Raw genomic sequence first — 23,884 nt, 5'->3', positions numbered from 1 at the left:
CTTCTGTGGTGGGACTGCTGAAGGTTAAAGAGCAGCAGGTGCCAATTGCTACTGCCATGGTGCATCGGCGACAGTATCACACTAATCGAGACTCCCTGGTTCCCATCCAGAACCTGATTCGTCGGCTGGAGACCCAAGGAGTGATCAGCAAGACTCGCTCACCCTTTAACAGCCCTATATGGCCAGTGCGAAAGTCTGATGGAGATTGGCGGCTAACAGTAGACTATCGTGGCCTGAATGAAGTCACACCACTACTGAGTGCTGCTGTGCCGGACATGCTAGAACTGCAGTATGAACTGGAGTCAAAGGCAGCCAAATGGTATGCTACAATTGACATTGCTAATGCATTCTTCTCTATTCCCTTGGCAGCGGAGTGCAGGCCACAGTTTGCTTTCACCTGGAGGGGTGTCCAGTACACCTGGAATTGACTGCCCCAGGGGTGGAAACCCAGCCCTACTATTTGCCATGGACTGATCCAGACTGCACTGGAACAGGGTGAAGCTGCAGAACATCTGCAGTATATTGATGACATCATTGTGTGAGGTAATACAGCAGAAGTTTTCAAGAGAGGTAAGAAAATAATCAAGATTCTTTTGAAAGCAGGTTTTGCCATAAAAAGAGGTAAGGTCAAGGGACCTGCATGAGAGATCCACTTCTTAGAAATTAAATGGCAAGATGGGCGCTGTCAGATCCCCATGGATGTGATTAACAAAATAACATCTATGTTCCCACCTACTAACAAAAAGAAAACACAAGCCTTCTTAAGTGTTGTGGGTTTCTGGAGACTGCATATTCCAGGCTATAGTCAGATTGTGAAACATTCGCCGAAATCAAGCAAGCTAAAAGGTTAAAACCTTTGTGGTATGGGGGACGATGGCTGCAATATAAGTATGGGGAGGCTTGGCAAATGGACTATATCACACTCCCTCAAACACGTCCGGGTAAGCGTTAACGTGCTTACAATGGTGGAAGCAAGCATCGGATGGTTGGAAACCTATGCCATGTACATTTTTTGTGAACAGACAATTGTGTAAGGAGAATTGATGCAGAGGCAAAGAAAGCTAAAACACTCCTCAATAATGTCAAGTAGAGTATTTAAAATATTAGAATGTGATGGGGGGGGTTAACCATTTATTTTAAAAGTTTGCTTACATTAGAACTCCAGTATTCTGTTTACCTTGTAACAGTCGCTAACATACACCAAAAAGAGAGCAAGGATCTGTAGTCTTTAGCCTGCCACAGCTTCTGCTTTTTGCAGAGCAACACAACCTGGAAGTCTGACCTCAGCCAGCACAGGGAAGAAGAAAACAACTCGGAGCTACTTGTATTTAAAGCATTTCCAATTTATGGTCTTGCACTTTACACTCATTATGTTTGAATTGGATCCATCTTCATCGTCAGACTATGTGCCCTGTTCATTTTAAGAAATAAGTTCATTAAAAGCAAAAGAATGCGAAGTCAGGTAAATTCTTGCTCTTGGGTGATCATGCTTACACGTCACTGAAAACAGTGGAAAAGGTTTAACTGATGGAGAATTTTTCCCTGTAAAGTCAGTTTTATTTTACTTAACTGATATTGAAAGCTGACATGGAAAAACAAGACTTTCTGATGTTCAAGGTCCCAGACAGGGATTCAGTTAACAAATGACAGACTAGGGTTTCAGTCACAGCCCACTGAAAAGTCAGAATGCAGTTCAGGATGAGTCATTCTGCTGATCTTTACCTGTTTCTCCTTCCAGAATTTTTCTTATCCTATGTAATAAACATGTAAATACATCAAACAGGTACCATGTCATAATAGATTTGTACAGAGTGTGTCAAACCAGGACCCTAATTTCAGCTGGGATTCTTCAGATGTTGCTGTAATATGCAATATACAAAGCCTTAACTGCTGGACTAAATAATACTAGCAGGTGTTACCAGTTAAATCTCCAATATACTGAATTGCTTACAGAATGCATGTCCTCTTATGTTGCAAACTAAAGGACACAAAGAAGGCATGTAGCAATGTGGTAAAAAGAGTTTATATTTTCTGCCATAAGAAATTTTGAAAATACTTTGACCACCCCTTAACCAAACATTATAGATATCAAAGAAGGCATCTCCAGGTTTTCCTGGGTTCTTGCCTCTTATCATTCCTTCACACAGGATTAAAATAAATTATATTCTAATGCATTTACAATAGCTACACAAGATAGGAAAGAACTAGGTGGCGTTTTTTTAGTGATGCGAACTGAAATCTGTGATACACTTAGGCCAATTAATTGCCTCAGCCACAGACCTGAACCTTAGCTTTTTTCTAATACGTGACAGATGGACACTTCAGAAGGCAAGGGGATTCAGTTATTCACCTTGCCCTGTGATATCACTTCAGCCTTTCCAAACAAAGCTGAAAGGAAATGGAAATCTGTTACATGTAACTGCTGACTCTCTGTGGAACACAGGGCCCCCAAAATCATACAGCATGAACAGTATGGATAAACCTTGGCTATGCTGGTCCATTGGACTCTGAGGTGGGCCCATTCCAGGGTGAGGAGGTCGCATACTCTTCATGGAGCCACAATGAACATCTTCAACCATTCCTTTTTCGTGCAAGCCATCAATAGACTGTAAAAACAAAGTAAGTATTTATACAGAGACAGTATATAAATCCACTATAAAAATCCAACATACTTTAACTCAAAATCTAAACAAGCACATCAAGAGTGAAAATGTCTCTTTGCAGCTACTCAAAATAAATGCAATGGGAACCTTTACCCCTGAAATCAAGACATTTGGAGAAGCACAGAGCACCATTAGACTGCTTGCTCCCTGTTTCCTTTTTGTTTTTTTTAATCTCCTTATGAACTCTTTTGCAATGCCAGGGAGGCAAACTGTCCAAATACAAACACATGAACTATATTGGCCTCATATTACAAAGCAGTGTAACACACACCAAATAATGAAAGCACAGCCTGTGGCTTGGCTCGAGTTATATTTAGCCCAAACTTTGCCCTTTCAGTCAGTGGTATACTGGAATGTCCCAAACACTGTTTCTCTTTAAAAACAAAGATGACATTGCAGGGGGTAACCTATTATTTGCAGGCAAAACCAGGGACAGGCAGTCAAGAAAAGGGAAAACACGGTTCTACTCAAATACTTGTGCTCCCTACAGTTCCTGTCACCTCATTCACTCCTCAAAAACTACAGTTCCCGTGGTACTTGAAATGCAAAACAAGGCAAGTGCTTGCTTCAGAGAGTGAAGAGCAGACAGCTTGGGGTCAGAAAAATATGCTGAAGGCATGCACGGCACTGGAAAAGGCACCATTATAGAAACTGAAGGACTCTGAATATGAAAATAGGAGAAAAGTAACATCAGAAGGAAGATGTCTTAAGAAAATTATAAAGTTTTACCTGAAAGAAAAATTACATCAGGTCCCTGATTTGGGAAGAGATAGTGCTCAGTAACTTCTAACTTAGAGGACCACAAGACTTTGTCTTAGGAAGGAACTGACATCACTTACTTCTCTCTACAGAAATATGTCGCTCTGCCCCTCTCTGTAACACATGCATGCATGGGCACTAAATACTGCTCTTGCAAACCCTACCCTCTTGGAGACCTTGCGGTATGTTTAATCTAAATGCACATCTATTTGTGGAGAATTCTTTTTAAAAAGACAGTTAAGAAAACCTACTCCAGTGGAAAATACAGGCAGTTAACAAAAAGAGTGTGCAAGAAGCTACATCAAGGCAAAGAAAAAAAAAAGACACTGTCACATTTCCTTTTTTTGAGCAATTTGTTGCACATGAATCAATTTAAGCAGAACTAAACATAGGTCATCCTTTCTACAAAGGAAAAAATAATTCTAAATTTTAATTTTTAAACCCTTCATATAAACTTTCCACTTTCCATTGCAATAAATAGATTTGATTGAAAGTATCTTTGAACTCACAGGGTTTATTTTATTTATCAGCATTTTTGAAGGATTTCACTATCATTTTTCCTATCAGAAACTATGGGTTAAAAGGAGAAAAGTTATAGAAAAGGACAAGTAAAATGGATTTTTTATATTTCATCGAATCATTTAGTTGTCATAACAGTATAAAACATTTGTGGAAAGAATTTGTATCAGAAAAATACCTGTTACTCGAGAAGCTATTTCTTATTACAAGAACTTGGGATATGGAGTACAAATGTAGAGATAAATGACTGACACATTAAAAAATAGTTCCAATGTGCCAACCACGTAAATCCTAATGCCCTTTTCTGAGGCCTGAAGATCCCTCCCTCTCCCTTCGCCCCTACTTACAAAGATAACCAATGCAGAAGAGAACGCTCATCCACATTCTGCCCACAGGAGCTGAATACTACAAAAACTGAAACCTGTAAAGCCGGATCCATTCCTATTTTATCATGGTACATGTTGAGGAGTCAATCTTGAAAGCTGCCAAGAGGAGGAGGAGGCTGTGCAGGAAATTCGATCTGATTCCCAGAATGGAGGACTCTAGCTGGACGCATCTGTGATATGACTGCAAGGATGAGTGTCACTGCACTAATGAGTGGCAACCATGAAACCTCTGTGAATGCAGGCAGCTCAGATGGGGCTAAGACAGGACACAGCACACATACCCAGGGCATCAGAAGTACCAGCATAATGAAGGTGTGGAAAATACCTGGCATTAAGACTGCTTCTGTGAAGAGCAGGAGGAGGGCAACAGTCATAGGGGTGTCCATTCTAAGGGGAACTGAGGGTCCCATATGCAGGCCGGACCCTTCCCACAGGGAGGTCTGCTGCCTCCCTGGGGCCCGTGTTAAGGATATAACCAGGAAGCTCCCTGGCCTGATACGGCCCTCAGATTATTACCCTCTTTTGATCTTACAGGCAGACAGTGATGGGCTGGAGAGTAGAAGTCTGAGGGCAATGAAGAAAGATTTCAGGGCCTTGGGACGGCTTGTCAAGGGTTTGGGAGCACAAATCTGTTCTCCTCTGCCCTTCCAGTTTCGGGGACTGACGAATGGGTGAACAAGAAAATCGGACAGGTCAACACCTGGCTCCAAAATTGGTGCTACGAGCAGGGCTTTGGGTTCTCTGATCATAGTTTGACCTGCAGGACACTGGGCCTGCTTGCTAAGAATGGGAAAACCCTATCCCAGAAGGGGAAAAGGGTACTAGGCCAAGAGTTAGCAAGGCTCATGGACAGGGCTTTAAACTAGAAATGAAGCGGGAACGGGATAAAACCAGGCCCACTAGTAATAAGCCCAGGGATAAAGGGCCAAGGATGGGGGTGAAATCGGTAGCCTAGCTCAAGTGCATCTACACGAATGCACATAGCATGGGCAGCAAATGGGATGAGGTGGAAGACATTGTGCAGCAGGACAGCTATGATGTAGTCACCATCATGGAAACGTGGTGGGATGACTGTCATGACTGGAATGCTGTGATGAATGGCTATAAGCTCTTCAGAAAGGATAGCCAAGGGAGGAGAGGTGGGGGCGTGGCTCTGTACATTAGGGAATGTTTTGATTGTATAGAGCTAGATTCCAGTGATGATAAAGTCGAGTGTTTATAGGTAAGGATGAAGGGGAAGGCAATTGAGTGAGATCTTGTGCTGGGAGTATGCCATAGACCACCCAACCAGGATGAGGAGACGAATGAAGTATTCTATAAGGGGCTGGCTGAAGTCTCACAATCACCAGCCCTTGTTCTGGTTGGGGACTTCAACCTGCCAGGTATCTGCTGGAAATACAATACAGCAGAGAGCAGGCAGGCTAGGAGGTTCCTCGAGTGCATGGAAGATAACTTCCTGACACAACTGGCAGGTGAGCCTACCAGGGGAAGTGCCTTGCTAGACCTACTGTTCACAAACAGAAAAGGACTAGGGGGACATGTGGTGGCTGAAAGTCATCTTGGGTTTAGTGATCATGAAATAGTCAAGTTTTCAATTCATAGCGATGTAAGGAGGGGGGTTAGCAAAACCTCCACCTTGGACTTCTGAAGGGCGGACTTTGGCTTGTTCAGGACATTGGTTGAGAGGGTCCCTTGGGAGATAGCCCTGAAGGGCAAAGGGGTCCAGGAAGGCTGGACACTCTTCAAGAAGGAAATCTCAAAGGCCCAAGAGCAGGCTGTCCCCAAGTGTCCCAAGTCTAAAGGGTGGGGAAAATGGCCAGTCTGGATGAATAAGGAACTTCGCATGGGACTTAGGAATAAAAGGAGGGTTTACCACCTTTGGAAGAAGGGACAGGCAACTCAGGAGGAGTACAGAGATCTCGTTAGGTTATACAGAGAGAAAATTAGGAAGGCAAAAGCCCAGCTGGAGCTCAACTTGGCCACTAACATTAAGGACAACAAAAAAAGCTTTTACAAAAACATCAACAAAAAGAAAGCCAGGGAGAATCTCCATCCCTTACTGGATGTGGGGGGGAAAGTTGCAACCAAGGACGAGGAGAAGGCTGAGATACTGAATGCCTTCTTTGCCTCTGTCTTCAATAGACAGACCAGCTATCCCCAGGGTGCTCAACCTCCTGAGCTGGAAGATAAGGATGGAGGGCAGAACAACGCACCCATAATCCAGGAGGAAGTAGTCAATGATCTGCTTCTGCACCTAGACGTACATAAGTCTATGGGGATGGATGGGATTCACCCAAGAGTACTCAGGGAGCTGGTGGGAGAGCTCACCAAGCCTCTCTCCATCATTTATCAACAATCTTGGTCAACAGGGCAGGTACCAGATGACTGGAGGGTGGCTAATGTGACGCCCATCTACAAGAAGGGTCGGAAGGAGGATCCGGGGAACTACAGGCCTGTCAGCCTGACCTCGGTACCAGGAAAGATCATGGAGAGGATCATCTTGCGTGAGCTCTCACGGCAAGTGCAGGGCAGCCAAGGGATCAGGGCCAGCCAGCATGGGTTTAGGAAGCGGAGGTCCTGCTTAATCAACCTGATCTCTTTCTATGACCATATGACCCGCCTTCTGGATGCAGGGAAGGCTGTGCACGTTGTCTATCTGGACTTCGGTAAGGCCTTTGACACCATCCCCCACAGCATTCTCCTGGAGAAGCTGGTGAATCATGGCATAGACAAGCGTACTCTTCGCTGGGTTAAAAACTGGCTGGATGGCCGTGCCCAGAGAGTTGTGATTAATGGGGTGAAATCCTCTTGGCGGCTGGTCACCAGTGGTGTCCCTCAGGGCTCAGTTTTGGGGCCAGTTTTGTTTAAAATCTTTATCGATGATCTCGATGAGGGGAGTGAGTGCACCCTCATTAAGTTTGCAGATGACACCAAGCTAGGTGGGAGTGTTGATCTGCTTGAGGGTGGGAAGGCTCTACAGAGGGACCTGGACAGGCTGGATCGATGGGCCAAGGCCAACGGTATGAGGTTTAATAAGGCCAAGTGCCGGGTCCTGCATTTCGGTCACAACAACCCCAAGCAGCGCTACAGGCTTGGGGCAGAGTGGCTGGAAAGCTGCCCGGCAGAAAAGGACCTGGGGGTGCTGGTGGACGGCCAGCTTAACGTGAGCCAGCAGTGTGCTCAGGTGGCCAAGAAGGCTAACAGCATTCTGGCTTGTCTCAGGAATAACGTGGCCAGCGGGAGCAGGGAAGTGATCGTGCCTCTGTACTTGGCACTGGTGAAGCCTCACCTCGAGTACTATGTTCAGTTCTGGGCCCCTCTGTACAAGAGGGACACTGAGGTGCTGGAGCGTGTCCGGAGGAGAGCTACCAGGCTGGTGAGGGGTCTGGAGACCAGGTCATACGAGGAGAGGCTGAGGGAGCTGGGCATGTTTAGCTTGGAGAAGAGGAGGCTGAGGGGAGACCTCCTTGCCCTCTACAACTACCTGAAAGGAGGCTGGAGAGAGGTGAGTGTTGGCCTCTTCTCCCAGGTGAATAATGACAGGACCAGAGCAAATGGTCTGAAGCTGCAGCAGGGGAGGTTTAGATTGGATATTAGGAAGAGTTACTTCACTGAAAGAGTGGTCAGGCACTGGAACAGCCTGGCCAGGGAGGTGGTTGAGTCACCATCCCTAGAGGTATTTAAGAAACGTCTAGATGTGGCACTTCAGGGCATGCTCTAGTGGCAGAGATTGTAGGGGTTTGGGGTTTTTTGTGTGTGCATGGTTGGACTCGATGATCTCAAAGGTCCTTTCCAACCATGAAGATTCTACGATTCTATGATTAACAAAGAGCAGCACTGAAGAGGAAAACAAGTAAGTGGCCTTTCAAAATGAGAATTCAAAAAAATCAAACAGGAACAGAAAGGTAAAGACATGACCATAAAAGAAAACATCAAGTGAAGGAAAGAGCTGATCAAAAGAACAGGTTTTTGTAAGATAAGGGAAAAAACAAACAAACAAACAAAAACCTGTAGGAAACTGAAATGCTTCAAGTCTAATGGAAGGGAGCCTAAATATAGCAAGAACAGGGTTTGCTTCTGTATGTTTGCAGAAATTATGCTCTGAAAAAACTGAAAGTGAAATTCATTAGAAATATATTAGGAAAGGTAGACCTCATTAATGAGTTTTTTACAAGCAAAGCTATAAAAGATGAAGATGGCATAAAACTCTTTGAAGACAAAATTAGTTTTAGCTATCACCGTACTGCTAATTCATGCAAAGAGACTTGTATTTCCAAGAATATTTTTCACCTAAAAGCACCTCTGTCGTCTATGGACAAATCCTGTAAAACAGGGGAGACAATTCATCAGATGAGTAAAAGAACTGAAAAATAGTTCTTTTTCATAACCTCTTTGAATCACTGTGTAACTACAGAGTTAGATGATAACTTTACATCTATGTAACAGCCTAAAAACTACAGAAAAGATCTTACATACAATGCAATTTCTGTAAATTCTTCAGTCCTGTACAAATTGTTAAAGATATCTTCCACAACGACATTGTTGGCATGAAAAATGTAACCTGTACTACTAATAAAGCACTACTACCATGTTGGGACACTTTTTAAAAATTCTTTTGATATGACAGAACAGAAGGGAAACAGGAAGTTGAGATATATTCACCTTTGAGTACACATTATTATTTTCATTGGTCCCCATTAAGTAAGAAGAAACACAGAACAGGCCAGATATATAAACACTGCTTCCAGAAAACACAATGAGGGATGAGCTTCAACTGTATGCAAGCCCACACCTACAGACTTGGCACACTTATAGACTTTACATAATGCCTAACGCATAGGCAACATTTTGCCTACAATGCTTTTACTCTCAATTTAGTTACTAAAGTCTACTCAAAGACAACATTGCATCACAGTTTGACCTATTTCCAGGTAAACCCCCAGATTATGGTGTCTTGTTTTGTTTCCTTCCCTTTCTTAAAACAAACAAACAAACAAAACATCTGCCTTGAAATCGGAGACTGCGTATCAAACTAGGTTTCTTCTACAGTATGCTTCCTCTATACTAAAAAAAATTACATAGACCAAACAATAATGTATTGTCACATAACTGCATAGCATAACTGAATGCATTAGTGATGGACAAGCAGACTGACTGTGGTTGTCCTTGCAGTAGGAACTTGGCCAACAATTTTGTTAATGCCTTATAAATCACTAAAACCATCATTTTACACAAGGTCTCTGCTGATTTCTCAAGGCTGACAACAATGCTTTCCTCTTTTTCCACTAAGGTAAACACATACAACAGAAATAGAGAAATAAAAAAGAAGAATGCTGAATAAAAAGGCATTACTTCCAGGACCATGACAAAATTTTAAGATTCTCAAATGCCTAATGTGCACAGACCTGTTTTGAAATGGGAAGCCATTTGCCTTCTGTTTTAATGGAACACCTTAGTGAACAAATAATATATTTAGTAAAAAATACCATTTCTGTGGGAAAAGATTTTTTTCTATCACTCACTTTTTCTATCAGTCACCAAAAGCAGTAATATTGTCCATGACATCATAATAATTTTTCCACAGCCAGGAATCATCCACAGTACACCCCATTACAAATTCACAAAAGAAGTGACTATGGATCAAGTTACAATTAAATGGAAAAGAAAATAAACCAAGGGCTCACAATACTCTTCCCATCCCTCAAGTGAGAACCATGCAAATTAAATAGATATACTATTGCCATAACTAAGAGTTGAGCAGTTAAAATCATGTGTCCCAGCTGGTGCATAAGAGCATACAGTTCAGACTAAACAATCTAACCCCATGTTCTGCCTCCACAGGAGCTCATATATGGATGCTGAGGAAAAGTAAGATTAGGGCAACAATAATGCTTTCCTTTAATACCTTCAGAGCTTCCCAGTATTTTCACCTTATGAGACTCTCTGAAGCTGTTACGGTTTGTCCATTTAGCAGTCCCACATGACAGACTTCCCATTATTTCTCCATAAATGTAGCTGTCTTGCATCCAAGATGTACTTCAGTAAAATTTGGAAGTATTCCCCTGGCAATTTGATTGATAGTCTAAAGATTACTTATGAAAAGTAGCAAGAAAGACAACTAATTATTGTTTCTGTCAAAACTGCGTTATGCAAATCAATAATAAATATTCCTGTGGAAGGGTTTTCTGGTTACTACATATTTTAGGAATTATGATTTATTAATATTAATTTGCATCCATCAGTGTTTTCTCTATTGTTAGATACTTTGGATTTTTTTTTTAATGTATTATATTATTCTTTTTAAGACAGACAAACATCTAACATAATGAAGGTGTTTCACTACTTAGTTTGTGAATTTTAAAAGTAAGAACCACATCCCATTGTATACATGGGATGTGTACCCCACAAGCAATTGCATAACTGGGACACTTCTTGTGCAATCTCTCACTTTTACTGCATATAATTAGGAAAAAAAATAAAGGGTTATATTACATCACGACTTGAAAGTCAAACTACTTTACATAACACTAAGCAGAAAGAAAACGTTTACTTGGTCAAACTGCAGGTGGCTGGCCAGTTTTTTAATTACACGGAACAACACTCAAGTAATATTTGCAAAATAGTCTAGAGGTACCCTTCCACAGCATTTCTTAAAAAGAGCCTTCCCTCAGCTGTCACAATACACTATTTCTGGGGTTACACAGGAAAACAGACCAGAAAATTGATCTAGACTGAAAAATAAACCAAGATTTTTTTTTCCAACTGGATCAGTTCAACAGACCTAGCTTAGTCACACATACACAAACGCATGCTGGAACTTGTGACTTGGCAAACTAGAGGACAGCAAGGCTGCTGCTACTAAAATAAAGACTTGTGAAATTACAGCCTTTGTTCCATTATCAGAATCAAGGTACAGAAAAAAGAAATTACAATTATACTGAGTGGTCATCTTTGAATTAGCTATCCAGACTCTTCACATTCATGGTGCATTTTTCAAAACATTTCAATGCCACCTCAATGGGGGAATTTCTACTCTGGCTCACAGAACTTCCGAGATGCTCCTGAAGTCTCTGAAAGAACTCTGTGGGATGACATTTTTTGTTTTGTTTCTAATACTAACATAGCATCAAATGTCTGGAGAACACAACAATGTGAAAACACGATATAGCAGTTAAAAACATAATGTATGGAGCATTCAGGCGTTCTAATGGAAAACTCCTGGTGCAGCCCTCTTCTTCTGCAGGTACAGAATCTCTTAAAAACAGAAAGAAACCAGAGAACCGAAGAATGTAAAAACCCTGGCTGTCTATGAAGCCTAGGGCATTCACCAGAGTACTAGACACTTGGGCTGTAACTGACCCCACAAACAAGGAAATAATGATTATAAATGTCTAATCTGGCTAATAGCTAAATTACATGCTTCAAGTTTCAAATGCAAGTTTCAGTTTTGGTTACTGAATGTACTGACCTCTCAGAAATTACAACAGTTCAGTACAAACGGGCAGCTGAATCATGGACTCCTTCACTTCAGCTGTCTTTGTGCTGTTAGAAATTTTAATGATACAGTTCCTCATGCAAAAGATGGCAGTGTCATGTCTTTACTGACTAGACACTGTTTTAACAGTTTTAATGAATGAAACTGACCCGTATGTGGAAACGGCAACATGAACAAGTTGCCAATTCATACGGAAGAATAAAATATATTACTTTAAAACTAAATCTTTACTGTAATTTTTTTTCTATGTGCATATAACAATCTGAAGTGGAATCAACACTAATGACCAAATGTTTTCAATATCTTGGCTCTGTAAGCTGTTACTGCATATTTCTGAGAATAGAACATCAGTGAAATTGAAATTATCCTAAACTCTAAATCTGTGGTACATAACCAAATAAAAATTACAATACATAAAGAGAGTGTTCTCATAAACAAAACTCCATACAAGCAAATATTTCCTCAAAGCAACAGACCTTCATGATAGTGTAAGCACACATGTCATTTTAAGCGTATGACGACACAACCACTGAAGTCCAATTATTCACATGTTCTACACTACATAGTTGTAGATGGAGCCTTTATAAAATAACCTGGAAACCACTTTTTTCATCAACACAGAGGAGTAAACAAATTCATAAGCACAAGCCCTTTAACTGTTAAAAATATTTCTTTTTAAAAAAAAATCATGCAAAACTAAAGAGAACGCAAGAAAAATGCAAGGTAAGTCCAAACAGATAAGAAGGAAAAAAAAAGAAAAAGAAAAAAAAAGATGTTTAGAATGGTCTACCATAAGGCTTTAACACTATAATTCAATTTTTTTCCCCTAGTAATATCTATCTTACTGAAAAGTACAGTTTACAAATGAAGATATGCAAACTACTAACTCTATAGTTCAAAGTAGTCTGCTAAGTACAAAGAAACTATGTTTAATCTGATATATGCATCATCTTTAGAAATAAAGACAGAAGCAGGAGGGAAGCTGAGGTTTTGGAGATGACATGTGATGTCATAGTAGTTATGCAGGTCTAAACCTAGTGCTAAGTAGTCTTTTTAATCAGTGGAGAGAACTCTAGGAAAAAAAAGGTTCACTTGTAATAAACTATTACCTTATGCATTTGGTGCATGCCTTCTTGTTGATAATCAGTAGCCCCCATTGTCGGCATTGGATGCGGGACACTGGGCGGACCAGGACTTGGCCCCATCATGCTGTGAACTGAGCCAGGAGATGGCCCTGGTCCTGGGCTAGGTCCTAGAATCGGTCCAGGTGAAGGTCCTGGTCCAGGGGAAGGACCAGGATGAGGCATGGCGCCAGGCTCTGTAGGCGTGGACATCTATTTTCTGTCTCCTTTTCAATTAGCAGAATAGCTCTAATAAAACAAAACAAAACAAAAACAAAACCAGAATTTCTGTATGACATTAAGGGCATTGAAAAAATGTAATAAAACCTACTGGCAGTCGTTACACACACACGCACACATACACACGCAAGCTGTCATCAGCAGAAAATGCTTAAATTATCCTTAATGTTGCACATTAGTTTGACCATCCTTCTAAAAGCCTACTAGAAGCATAAGGATCCTGATAGTTCAGTCAGTTTCTGGATGTTCATATGTTACTCAGAGAACAAAGCAACCAGTATGCTAAGAGAACTATCTGCCAGAGACAATGCTGGTATGAACGCTTTCTGAACACGTGTTCAAAAATCTCCTAAACAGACATGACTGTGATGAAATTCATACTTATAAAATTCATGGTAATGCAGCAAAACAAGTATTAAAAGGATTATTAAAACTATTTTCTGACTTTTTAAAAAAACTTAGATAGTAGTGTAGGACCTCTCTGGTTATATCTGTATGCAATCATAATGTCAAACAAAATAGACAACAGAAAAGACAATTACTTTGGACTGAAGAGTTATAATACACTTGAGGGGTTCTGTCAATGTCACAAACCAGGAAAGTGCAGCTCAAGTGGCTTACAAAACAGTAAGTGCCCCAAGAACAAATGACAGGCTTTTACAGGCTGAAAAACCAACTATTACTATATTTTTATTTCTGTGTTCTTACTAGAGCAAATTGATGCAGGCTACAGGTTTGAAACATTCTCCAGTTTTCTGAGAACTTTTATTAATGGCTAAGATTGGGAACTTTTTGTTTACTAATGTCAGAGTATTGTAATGCAGTGGCACAGCTGCCATATTTTTACAAAACTGATAGTTAGCTGCTGCCAACAAGATCAGTCGTGTTTCCTGGCATTCCCCACTCCCAACAGCAGCATTTTCATGCATTTGATCACACAGTGATCTCGTTATTTGAGTAATTACACCAGCAGAAAAGCAATCCTATATTAAAACAAACAAACAAACAAACCACCACTAAACCATCTAGTGATTCAGGTTACTGAACTGACTTTCTGGAAGGACAGATGAGTCCCAGTGCCAGCACAAGGAAGCAAGTAGGATCACCACTTTCAGCAGCAGCTGACTGTTAGATGGGCTTAGCCTGTTCTCTTTATTTGTTTTGGGTGTAGTTTTATAGTAAGGTTACCTGCCCATGATTACTTGTCCCCTAATAATAAAGCCAATACAATGAAAAATGTGTCTTATTAAAAAGCATTCTAATTTGGTACATTACAAGGTAATTACAATGTAATGGTACACTACACGGCCTCAGATGACTCCCTGCCCCAGCCTCTCTCCTTACAGAATTTATCACGGAAGTGTGTTTCATCTTCCACATCTGGGTTTGTCACTATCCATATTTAGCAGTAATTACTTTCTAACATAAGTGGTACAACCCTGTCATGACACTGCTTATATAAAGCCATACTGTAACATTGCAAACACCCTGGCTTGTAATCAAATTTAGAAACAGACACCTAAGTACCCTCCCAAGGTTCCCAACACAGCAGAAAGGAGACCCATCTGCAAGACATGTCGGAGAAAAAGTGGATTGGTGCTTACTGATAGCAATCAGTACTGATAGCAATTCAGAGCTTACAGAACTGATCATCTTTCTTCTTTTATAAGAAAGTCTTTACTTATGAGAACCCACACAGAAGATAAAATGCTACTGTATCAAGACCATTTTCACTTACCCACAATTACTTAATTGTTTTGTCAGGATCAAAATCTACTTAATAGCTTTTACTTATAAACTCCTTTTTGTTATGTTTTAGTAGCTACTACTCTCTTCTGACTAAAGGCAACAAATTAGAACGAAGTTTTAACTCATTTAAAATAAAACACCCTGACCTGAAATAAGCTACCTTGGGAACCTATTTCCTTGCAAGGTGAAACAGGGAGACGCCTGTGAAGCTTCTGTGTTCAAAACAAAACACTACAGTCACTAATTAGTCCCCTATAACCCCATGACATTACCACAAAAGGAATCAAGTTATCAAATGTTCACAACTGCATACACCATGCCATAGCTTCCTACAAGAGGCTCACAGTTTGGCTGTATAAAGGACAACAGACATTTCCACACAACAAAGAGTTTTTATATCAGTCAATCATTAGGTTACAAAGCATAAGACTGACGCTCTCACAGTTGACTGTCTCTGCACATTGTAAGCCAAATTCAGTCCATTTAACAAGGCAAAACCCAGCACCACCACTATCCAGAAAAATGTATACAGAATGACAACGCGATCAATTACAAAACTACTATCAGTATACAGGATCCCAAAATACCCTACTTCACAGAAGACTTCTACCTACACCTATGCATTAAAATGAGTAACAAAATCTCCTCCTCTATTCACCTCTATTTCAAATTGAACTTGTAGTTCTTATAAAAATTAAATGGCTCCAGACTCAGCTCCACGAGCTACACTGTCATTTACATATACATTAAACATGTCCTGTACCCAAATTTGGAAAATTTAAAATTCTGTTTAATCGGCTAGCAAGTGCGTAACCTGTAAAAAACAGTAACTACCAGAGGGGAATGTTGCACCCCTTACACCAGATCAAGTCCTTCCATTATCTTTATGAGCAGACAAACTCACACAATCTTACATAATTGTGAATTGTCTTAAACAGATTTGTATTTAGAGATTTCTGCATGTCAAAGAACATACTTCTATGGGGAAAAAAATTAATTTGTAAGATCTGTATCGGGGGAACATAAAATCTGGGAAAATACTGCCTGAATGCAAGTAGTAAATCCTCTCCAAAGATACTCATGGACATAAAGAGACAAAGCAATTTTCTCTGGCGATAGGAATCCACAAAATTAAAAAAACAGCCACAGCCACAAAGCAGAACACATTATACATGGCCCTCCCAACTAAGGATCTGTTCACATAACAGAACTGCTAAAGAGCTTATGATTTAACATGTTTCAAAAATAGCTCCATTTATATTTACTAAGACTGAGATTGTATAAAAAGCCCACAGAAATTAGGCACCCTGCTCTCATTAAAATTCAGTACGAGCTAGACAACTAATTCCTCTAGGCCCTTATAAAAGTCTCATTAAAGTCAAAGCAGAAATCTACAAAGAGACAACAGGTACAATAGTGGCCACGCTCCATCCAGATAACATTGGTACTAGTTTTGGTAAATTCTGGTGGCTATAATGAAATAAGCAAAATGAAGCCAATTCCTTGCTAAAGCCAGCGCTGACCCATTTGTTTGGACTGCTTTTTAATGAGTAGTGCCTGTTAGAATCACAAAGTGGTGGTGGTGGGGGGAGTAAATGCTTCTAACGGATTATAAGGACTTTAATAAAATGAAAAAAAAAAAATTTCCATCTCATTGTCACAAATTGTAAGACTACTGGCCCTGATTCTCAAATGCATTACATACTGTCTAATTGTTTCTCAAGTGTCCAATCTTAAAATTTCCTCAAAACCCTCATGAGAGTACTGTTATTCACATGACTTCAAGTAAGACATATCTCTTCTTGAACTGTAATCCCTCATCACTTCTTGGGTTTATTTACATCAACATCACCAAATCTCTTTTGTGAACAGCGCCAAACGAAACTAGTGGGGATTGAATTAGTTGTGATGAATCACGCAGTTCTTCCTGTGGTTTCAGAGAATCTCACCACCTCTGCTGGACACACCAGAATTGAGACAGAGAGGAAAAAAATCTGTTATTGTCAAGGTAACTTTCTATGCACCAGGTTTTGTGCATGTAGCTAATTTATTGTACAATAGTGTCTCCGTCAGCTCAATGTTTCAGGACCCACAACATCCAAGCACATTAAATATATTTTGGTATAAACTTCCTACATATATAAACTTCCAAAGGTAACAAAGGCATGGATTTCCTTCACACAAAGAATATGCAATATTAGTAGATCCAAAACTGAAACACAGCAGGTAACAAACCACATGCATTACTTTGGAATTCAAGACCAGCTGGACACCCAAAAAGATCCAGAGATTATAGACTGCTTTGACACAGGGCACACACCGAGTCTAAGAACAGATGGAGCAATAAGTATTTATAATTCTAGCTGTTTCCCTACACCATCCAAAATAACTTCTTCCTTTCCATGACTTAGTCAACCAAAGCTGAACTTCAGCCAGGATGTTTTGGCCAGATCCCCTGCCTTGGATAGGTAGTGGAAAGTAAGGAAAATTGCACCACTTACATCTGAAGAAAAGGAAATGTGGACCCACGCAACAGCCACATACACGCTGCAAAGCAGACTGTAACTTTGCCTTCAGAGAAAAATAATTACAGTCTACTTCTCCCCACACATCTCCAACTGAAGTCATGATTCACAAGCGGCTTTGTAAAGATATACTGTGAAATTGTGATACACTACCGGCTAAAGGAGTTATCTTTATTAAACTACATGAAACATGAAATGATACTGTCAAGTATTTGCTTAATATGCTAACCATAATCAAATGAAGATGTTCAAAGTTTAAGAACTGATTAATAATGACAGCAGCTCGTCATAATTAAACCAAATAACTTACAATACTTAGAAGCAAATCAGAGTTCTGTATTGTCCTACCCCACAGGACACTGTACATTAACATTTATCAGGATTTAACTATTGCCATTTCATTAGACAATGATTCAATCAATGAACAGGTTTACATGAAACAACAAAAAATCAGTAAGCAGAAGAGTCAAATCTTCATCTAACATAAAGCAGAGTTATTCAGTTCACATAAGAGAAGCCAAACACACTAACTGCTGAGAGACTCTGCCTTTGCATACTCATGTATACAACTTCAAAACCTTCTGAAAGGGAATTTGCAGTTTAAAATACAAACCACAGAATGAGAAATGCTACACCATAATTGCATGTCCAGACACTCAGGCCAGGGACAAAAACCTCTGGACTCTGCTTTAGCCGCTTGTCTGTCTACCAAAGACTGTCTGCATGCACCCCAGCAGCGCTAGCAGAATGGGTGGTGTGCTTACACCAGAAACTTCATTGTCGCCACGTGCAGGGACTGTTTACTTTAGCGTGATAGTCGTAATATCCCCCACCTTCAACCCCTTACAAATATTCTTGTAGAAATTTGTATTCCTACTGTGTAGCTGTTTCAGTTTTTCATAAAGCAACTTCTCAACCACTCTAACTTACTCTCTCAGGAAAAACTAAAATCAAAAACGACTGGCTAACAGCTGAGGGTTGAATGTACTACAGTCAGTCAGAAGGCATCACCACAAGTCAGAGTTCAAAGAAGTTAGCCTAAGCAACGCTGCCACACTTTTCAAAGAGGCTACAGCACAGATATACGTTTCTGATGGCTTTGCACCAGAAGGCACTCGCCTTCAGGGAAACAGGAGGGCAGACAGCTCCAGTTGGAAGTTTAACTGCCTTTTAACCCCACAGCCACAGCAGACAATGCCCAAGACCAAGTCCATGTTTGCTACATACGTAGACTCCACTGTATGTTTTGAGCATAGAAAACTGACTCATGACAGCACTGACTGGTTAAGGATTAAGTTTCCATACCGCGACCTTTACTACGGGTATTAATCACAGTTACTGAACAACATCTTCACATTAGATTCTGAAAAACCAAAGCCATAATGAGAGGTTGCAGAAGGAAAGGAATTTGCTATATTACTGACAGGCCTTGTCTTTACTTAAACAGAGTGGAAGGGAAGGAAGAAGGGAGAAGTTTGTTTTAAATACAAGTTACTTACAGTAAAATGTCAGTGAAGACATGAAAAAGGTATTGTTTCAATAACAACAAATTTATTTTTAACATTTTTCCCAAAGGCCCTGTGTGCTCAAACCCTGCAGGAAATATTCTCTAACAAGTGGAGACAAACAGGAAAATGTTTATGCCTAAGAAGTTACGACTTCACAAGTGTCAGAAACAAATAAAACAATTTTCTGTATTAGCCTTCTTATTCTGCTATATTTGCAAACTACCAAAGCTGTGTTTGAGCAAGCCTTACTTCTTTCTCTTATTCATCCTTTCTTATTTTATCTTGCAAATAAAGCATAAGCTTTTCTCTGCTGCCATTGCCATGACAAGTGATCTTTATGGCATTATCTTTATGTCATAACGCTGTTGCCATTTTCATGACAACTGATCTTTATGTCATAACGTTGTGTTTACTACTTCACTAAAGGATCAAACAAATAAAAAACTAAACAAAGTTCAAAAGAGGTGGAGGTCCAGGAAACACTCTTTACACATAGAGAACTTCAACTGCAGCACAAAATACAAAAAAATAGTATAGGCATTTTAATGAGTAATTTGCAAAAATGTTCTCAGTCATACAAAGAATGAAAAGTCTCCTTCTGAATAGGATTACTAGTTCACAGCGGTATTACTAATCAGGACTATGAAAATTGGAGGTGCCAGTGCAGACATTTTTTAAAGTTGCTACTGTGCACATTCTGACCTTAACTTCAAAAGTCCAACAAAAATTGAGAAAATGTATCTGCAAATATTAATTTCGTATAGACCTTTGTCAAGAATACATTTAATATAAGAATAGCTGGAGCACTTCTCTTGTCAATTTCCAAGCCTCAGGTGTTGGTGAAAGCATTTTTCAAACTTGACAAGAAACGCTCACTTCAGAAATGAACAAAAGAAAAGATCTAAGACTACTTTGAACACACTCTTTTGGCACATGTTCTATGAAACACCGCAGAAATACCAGTCCTAAAGCTGAGACATAACTCATGAGAGAAATGCTGTATTTAATGAAGCTTTACCTTCAGCTCTGTCAAGTCCACATATGCTGTATGATACACTTTAGATTTATTTTTAAATGTTCATTACCCATACAATCTTTTTGCTTTCTATTATTGATATATATGAGCACAAAAATCTGCCTCCCATCCTATTGTTCTGGTACACCACTTTTTGCCTTAGAATAACAGAAGGACAAAAGAAACAAAGTCAAAGACATTAAGAGGGCAATTAGGCTCCCGAAGAGAAAGTGTGCCTTTATTTGCACAACAATGCTAATTTACACAGAAGACACTGCCCCACCCCGAACATGTAACTGGTATACTACTAGAGGAATTAAATTCCGGTACAACGTTCATTGTCTGGGTCTTAGGGGCTGTGGTTAAAATCAAGTAACAGCGAAGAAACCTAGGGCAAAACAGAAAAGAACACAAGCGGAACAATGCCGTGTCACAGATCCCATATAATTTTTTTTTAGAGAAAGCATGCAGAATACTTAAAAAGCTAAAAGTAAAAAAAAAAATCTTCAATTCTTTAGTTGCTTATTTACTTACCTATCTAAAATACTCCTCAAAAGACACCTTAAAAAGAACAGCGTTAACCTAAAGTTTGGAAAGTCTGCATATCAAACCTAAGCAGCAGATACCAAGGAAAACCCACTTCGGTGCGATCTATGTAGTGACGCTGACACTTAACCACTCTCTTTACTTGACCATGATGCACGCTTAGGAAGAAAAACAAACAAACAAACAAAAAACCCCAACAAACAAACCAACTATAGTTAACTGTAACTTCAGTTCGAGTTTAGAAGAGCTGTAACTTTTCCAGCCCTGTGCAGTTTGTTGTTCCACCATCATAAATTTGGGGGCGGAGACAAAATAAAAAAAAAAAAAGCACCTCCATTTCCCCCCGCACCACGGACATAACGAGCCGTGTTGGTGGGGGACACCATGTGTCGGGGCCGGGCGGGCCGCCCGCTCCCTCCCTCCCTCCCTCCCTCGGCGGCAGAGCCCGGCCGCTCTTCCGGCCCTGCCGCCCGGTACGCGTAGGCCTCGGCGCCGCGCCGCCATCCCCCGGCAACGGCGCCGGGGCGGCCGCGCACAACCGGCGGGGCCCTATTTCCGCCCCAACACACACACACACGCCGCTCCGGCCTCTCTGGAAAGTTTTCGCCCCGGCCGACAAGCTCTGAAACACCCCTGCCTGGAGATCCAGCCCCGCTGCCTCCTTCCCCCTACCCTCCGCCGAGCAATGGCTGCGCCGCTCCCGGCGGCGAGCCCCGCAAGGCCCTGTACCTCGACAGCGATGCGGGGGGAGCTCGGCGGCGGCAGCAGGCGGGCGAGCAGCCGGGTTGGGACACACACACACACACACACACACGCCTCAGGGCTGGGCTGGGCCCGTCTCCCCGCCGCTCCTTCCCTCCGCCACCATGTCACGCCGACCAAACATGTCCGTACGCCTGTGTGTGGCAGCGGTGACTTCCTGATCCTCCGCCGCTCGCAGGGGCAGGGGGACGGGAAAGACCACCCCCCCCACACCCCCCCACACACACACCCGGCGCTTGCCACCGCCTCCCTCTCCCCAGCCGGAGCCCCGGGGACGGGCTCCGCTGCCCTTCTGCTCCTCCCGGGCGTTGGCTGCAGCGGCGGCCCCGCTGCCTGCCTCCGGCAGGGGAGAGAACTTTTCCCGGTGCCGACCACCGCCGTTCCCCCTCTCCCGACGGAGCAGACGAGCCGCCTCTACCTGCGTACGCATCCTCGCTCCCGCCCGACCCCGTCAAAATTTAAAAAAAAAAAAAAAAAAAAAATTTCCGTGCACACCGGAAATAAAATGGTTTTTGCTTGGAAGGCGATTACAAAATTGCAAGCGCATGTTTTGTGCTACTCCGCTTCGACGACTGCTGCAACGGGGCGGGGGGGGGGAAGGCGGGAGCATGATTTCTGCATGGAAAACGGGGGGGGTAGGGGGGGACACAAGCTATTTTGGGAAGTACATCGCGACACCTTTCCAGCAGGAGTGACTGACTGCACAGTTATAAACCAAGACTGAAAAGCAACAGGAGCTGAAGCCTGTCGGGCGAAGTCCCAGCCCCCACCGCCTCCCCCCCTCCCCGATGTGTGTGTGTAGTGCTTGTGACAGGCAGGCGGGGAGATTATCCGGATCATGGCCTCCCTGGCTCTGACGGGCAACGCCGCCACTCTCAACAGGCGAGACCGCTCCCCCACGCACCATCTTCCTCATTCCTCATGTCTCCCCGCTTCCCCTTCCCCGACCGGGTCCACGCCAGCCAGTGTCACGGCAGAGAAACAGACACCCCGCCGCGCCGGACACCCTGAACTTCACCCTGACACCCCCCGGCTGCCGCCGAAACGCACCCCTCCGGGCGGCCCGCAGCTGGTGGGGCAGCGGGCGAGGCCGCCCCCGGCCCGCCGAGCAGCCCCAGCGGAGCGCGGCGTGGGGTTGGGTATTTGTTGTCTGTCGTTCCCCCGGATCTGTTTATCTCCCCGGTCGCGTAGCCCGGAGCCCGTGACACGGTGGCACCGAGAAGTGGCCACGGGCTGGTGGTTTGCTGCCCGTGAGAGCCCGCCGGCGATCAACGCCACACAGCGCGGCTACCCAGGCGCCGTCCCGGCGCCCCGACTCCCCGTGTCACTCCTCACACACCAGCCACCAACGACACCGGGGGCCGGGGGGGATTCCCCCCGCTCACACCCTCCCACCCCGGAGATCTGCACCGTGATTATTCCAGAAATACCGGATCAAAACTTTTCTTCTCTCCACCCACCGGAGGGGTGGGGGGGATATAAATATTTGGAGCGGGCCGGGCGCCGGAGGTGGTGGAGGAGAGGAAGCAGGTGGCACAACGGTGCCAGTGTGGGGAAGGGAGGAAGGGAGGTAAGGTGGACACGGTGCGGTGCCGCCGCGATCACCGACAATAGAGGCCGGCGCAGACACGGCCGTGACAGGGTCGGGGAGCGGAGCGGGGCGGGAGGGGGGGGCGGACCGAGTTGTAAGTGATATTTACCTTCCGCCCGGGTGGAGCGAGGGCCGTGCTGGGTGTCGCTCCTCTCCCCCCTCGGTGAGTCACCCCAGCCCGGAACCGAAGCGAGGGACTATATTATGAACATGACTTCACCGGTGACAGCCATTCCCTCCTCTTCCGAAACTCCGGCCCCTCCTCCGGCCCCCCTCCCGCCGCCAGCGTTCCCTCACCAGGGACGCTGCTCAGGAAGCGGCCTCCCCATTGGCCCGCCAGACAGGCAGTGCCCGCCCCCCTGCGCAAAAATGGCGGTTCTATTGGCGCTGGTTACCTGTCGCTCAACCGAGGGGTTGGGGAGGGGGCGGGCGGAGATCGTTGTGTGGGTGAGCGAGCGCGCGCCCGCAGGCCGTGGGCAACGCTGCTCGGCCGGGCGACCAGCAGTGGGGCCGCCCTGGCTGCCGCTGGCGGTTCCTCCGCGGCCCTCCCCAGCTCGTAGGTGCTGAGGGGAGGGACGGGAGCTCCCTCCGTGAGGAGCCGGCGGCGGCGGGAGCAGTGTGGGGAGAGGTGAAGAAGGTGCTGTAATTCCGCCGTGCGGAGGCGAGCCCGCCGCCGCCGGGGCGAGGAGGAGTCGGCCTCGGGGGCGTTGGGGTCTCCTGTACCTGGCGATTGCGGGGGGGGGTGTGGGAAAACAAAACCAAAAGGCACGGAAGGGCGTTGTCGTTTGTCACGAAACTTACACCCCGGTCCCCGATGGCAGAGGGTGCCGTCGTGGACGAAGAGAAGGGTGCCGAGACCGTTTCAGCCGAAGCGGCCTGTCAGTCAGACAGGACTGTCAGTCAGTCAGACCGGTGGGCTCCCGGTGCCGGCGGCGGCGGGGCTGGCGGTGATTTACCGCCCGGCCTTCGGGAAGAGCCCGTTGCCGCTTGTCGCAGGTCTGGAGG

General features: G+C 43.5%; 1 protein-coding gene across 7 annotated transcripts in view; it reads right to left on the bottom strand.

The window, feature by feature from the left end:
* SMARCA2 (SWI/SNF related BAF chromatin remodeling complex subunit ATPase 2) overlaps positions 1-23,160 on the bottom strand; it is a 118,584-nt gene extending 95,424 nt beyond the window's left edge. The window contains exons 1-3 of one of the 7 annotated variants that reach the window (XM_074570862.1): positions 22,989-23,160; positions 12,932-13,192; positions 2,483-2,606 (exon numbers count right to left, since the gene is read on the bottom strand). In XM_074570862.1, the coding sequence (XP_074426963.1) occupies positions 2,483-2,606; positions 12,932-13,156 (349 nt within the window). In that variant the 5' untranslated portion in view covers positions 13,157-13,192; positions 22,989-23,160. Of the gene's footprint in view, positions 1-2,482; positions 2,607-4,288; positions 4,426-12,931; positions 13,193-20,514; positions 20,949-21,255; positions 21,463-21,517; positions 21,878-22,988 lie in introns of those variants that run through there. The other 6 variants (XM_074570857.1, XM_074570860.1, XM_074570858.1 and 3 more) reach the window with 6 other exon arrangements.
* Between the last annotated feature and the right edge of the window lie 724 nt (positions 23,161-23,884).

This window comes from Larus michahellis, chromosome Z (assembly GCF_964199755.1).
Source record: "Larus michahellis chromosome Z, bLarMic1.1, whole genome shotgun sequence".
NCBI classification, from domain to species: Eukaryota; Metazoa; Chordata; class Aves; order Charadriiformes; family Laridae; genus Larus; species Larus michahellis.
Note: the sequence above shows the minus strand (reverse complement) of the source record. Positions and strands in the feature narration are given on the sequence as shown.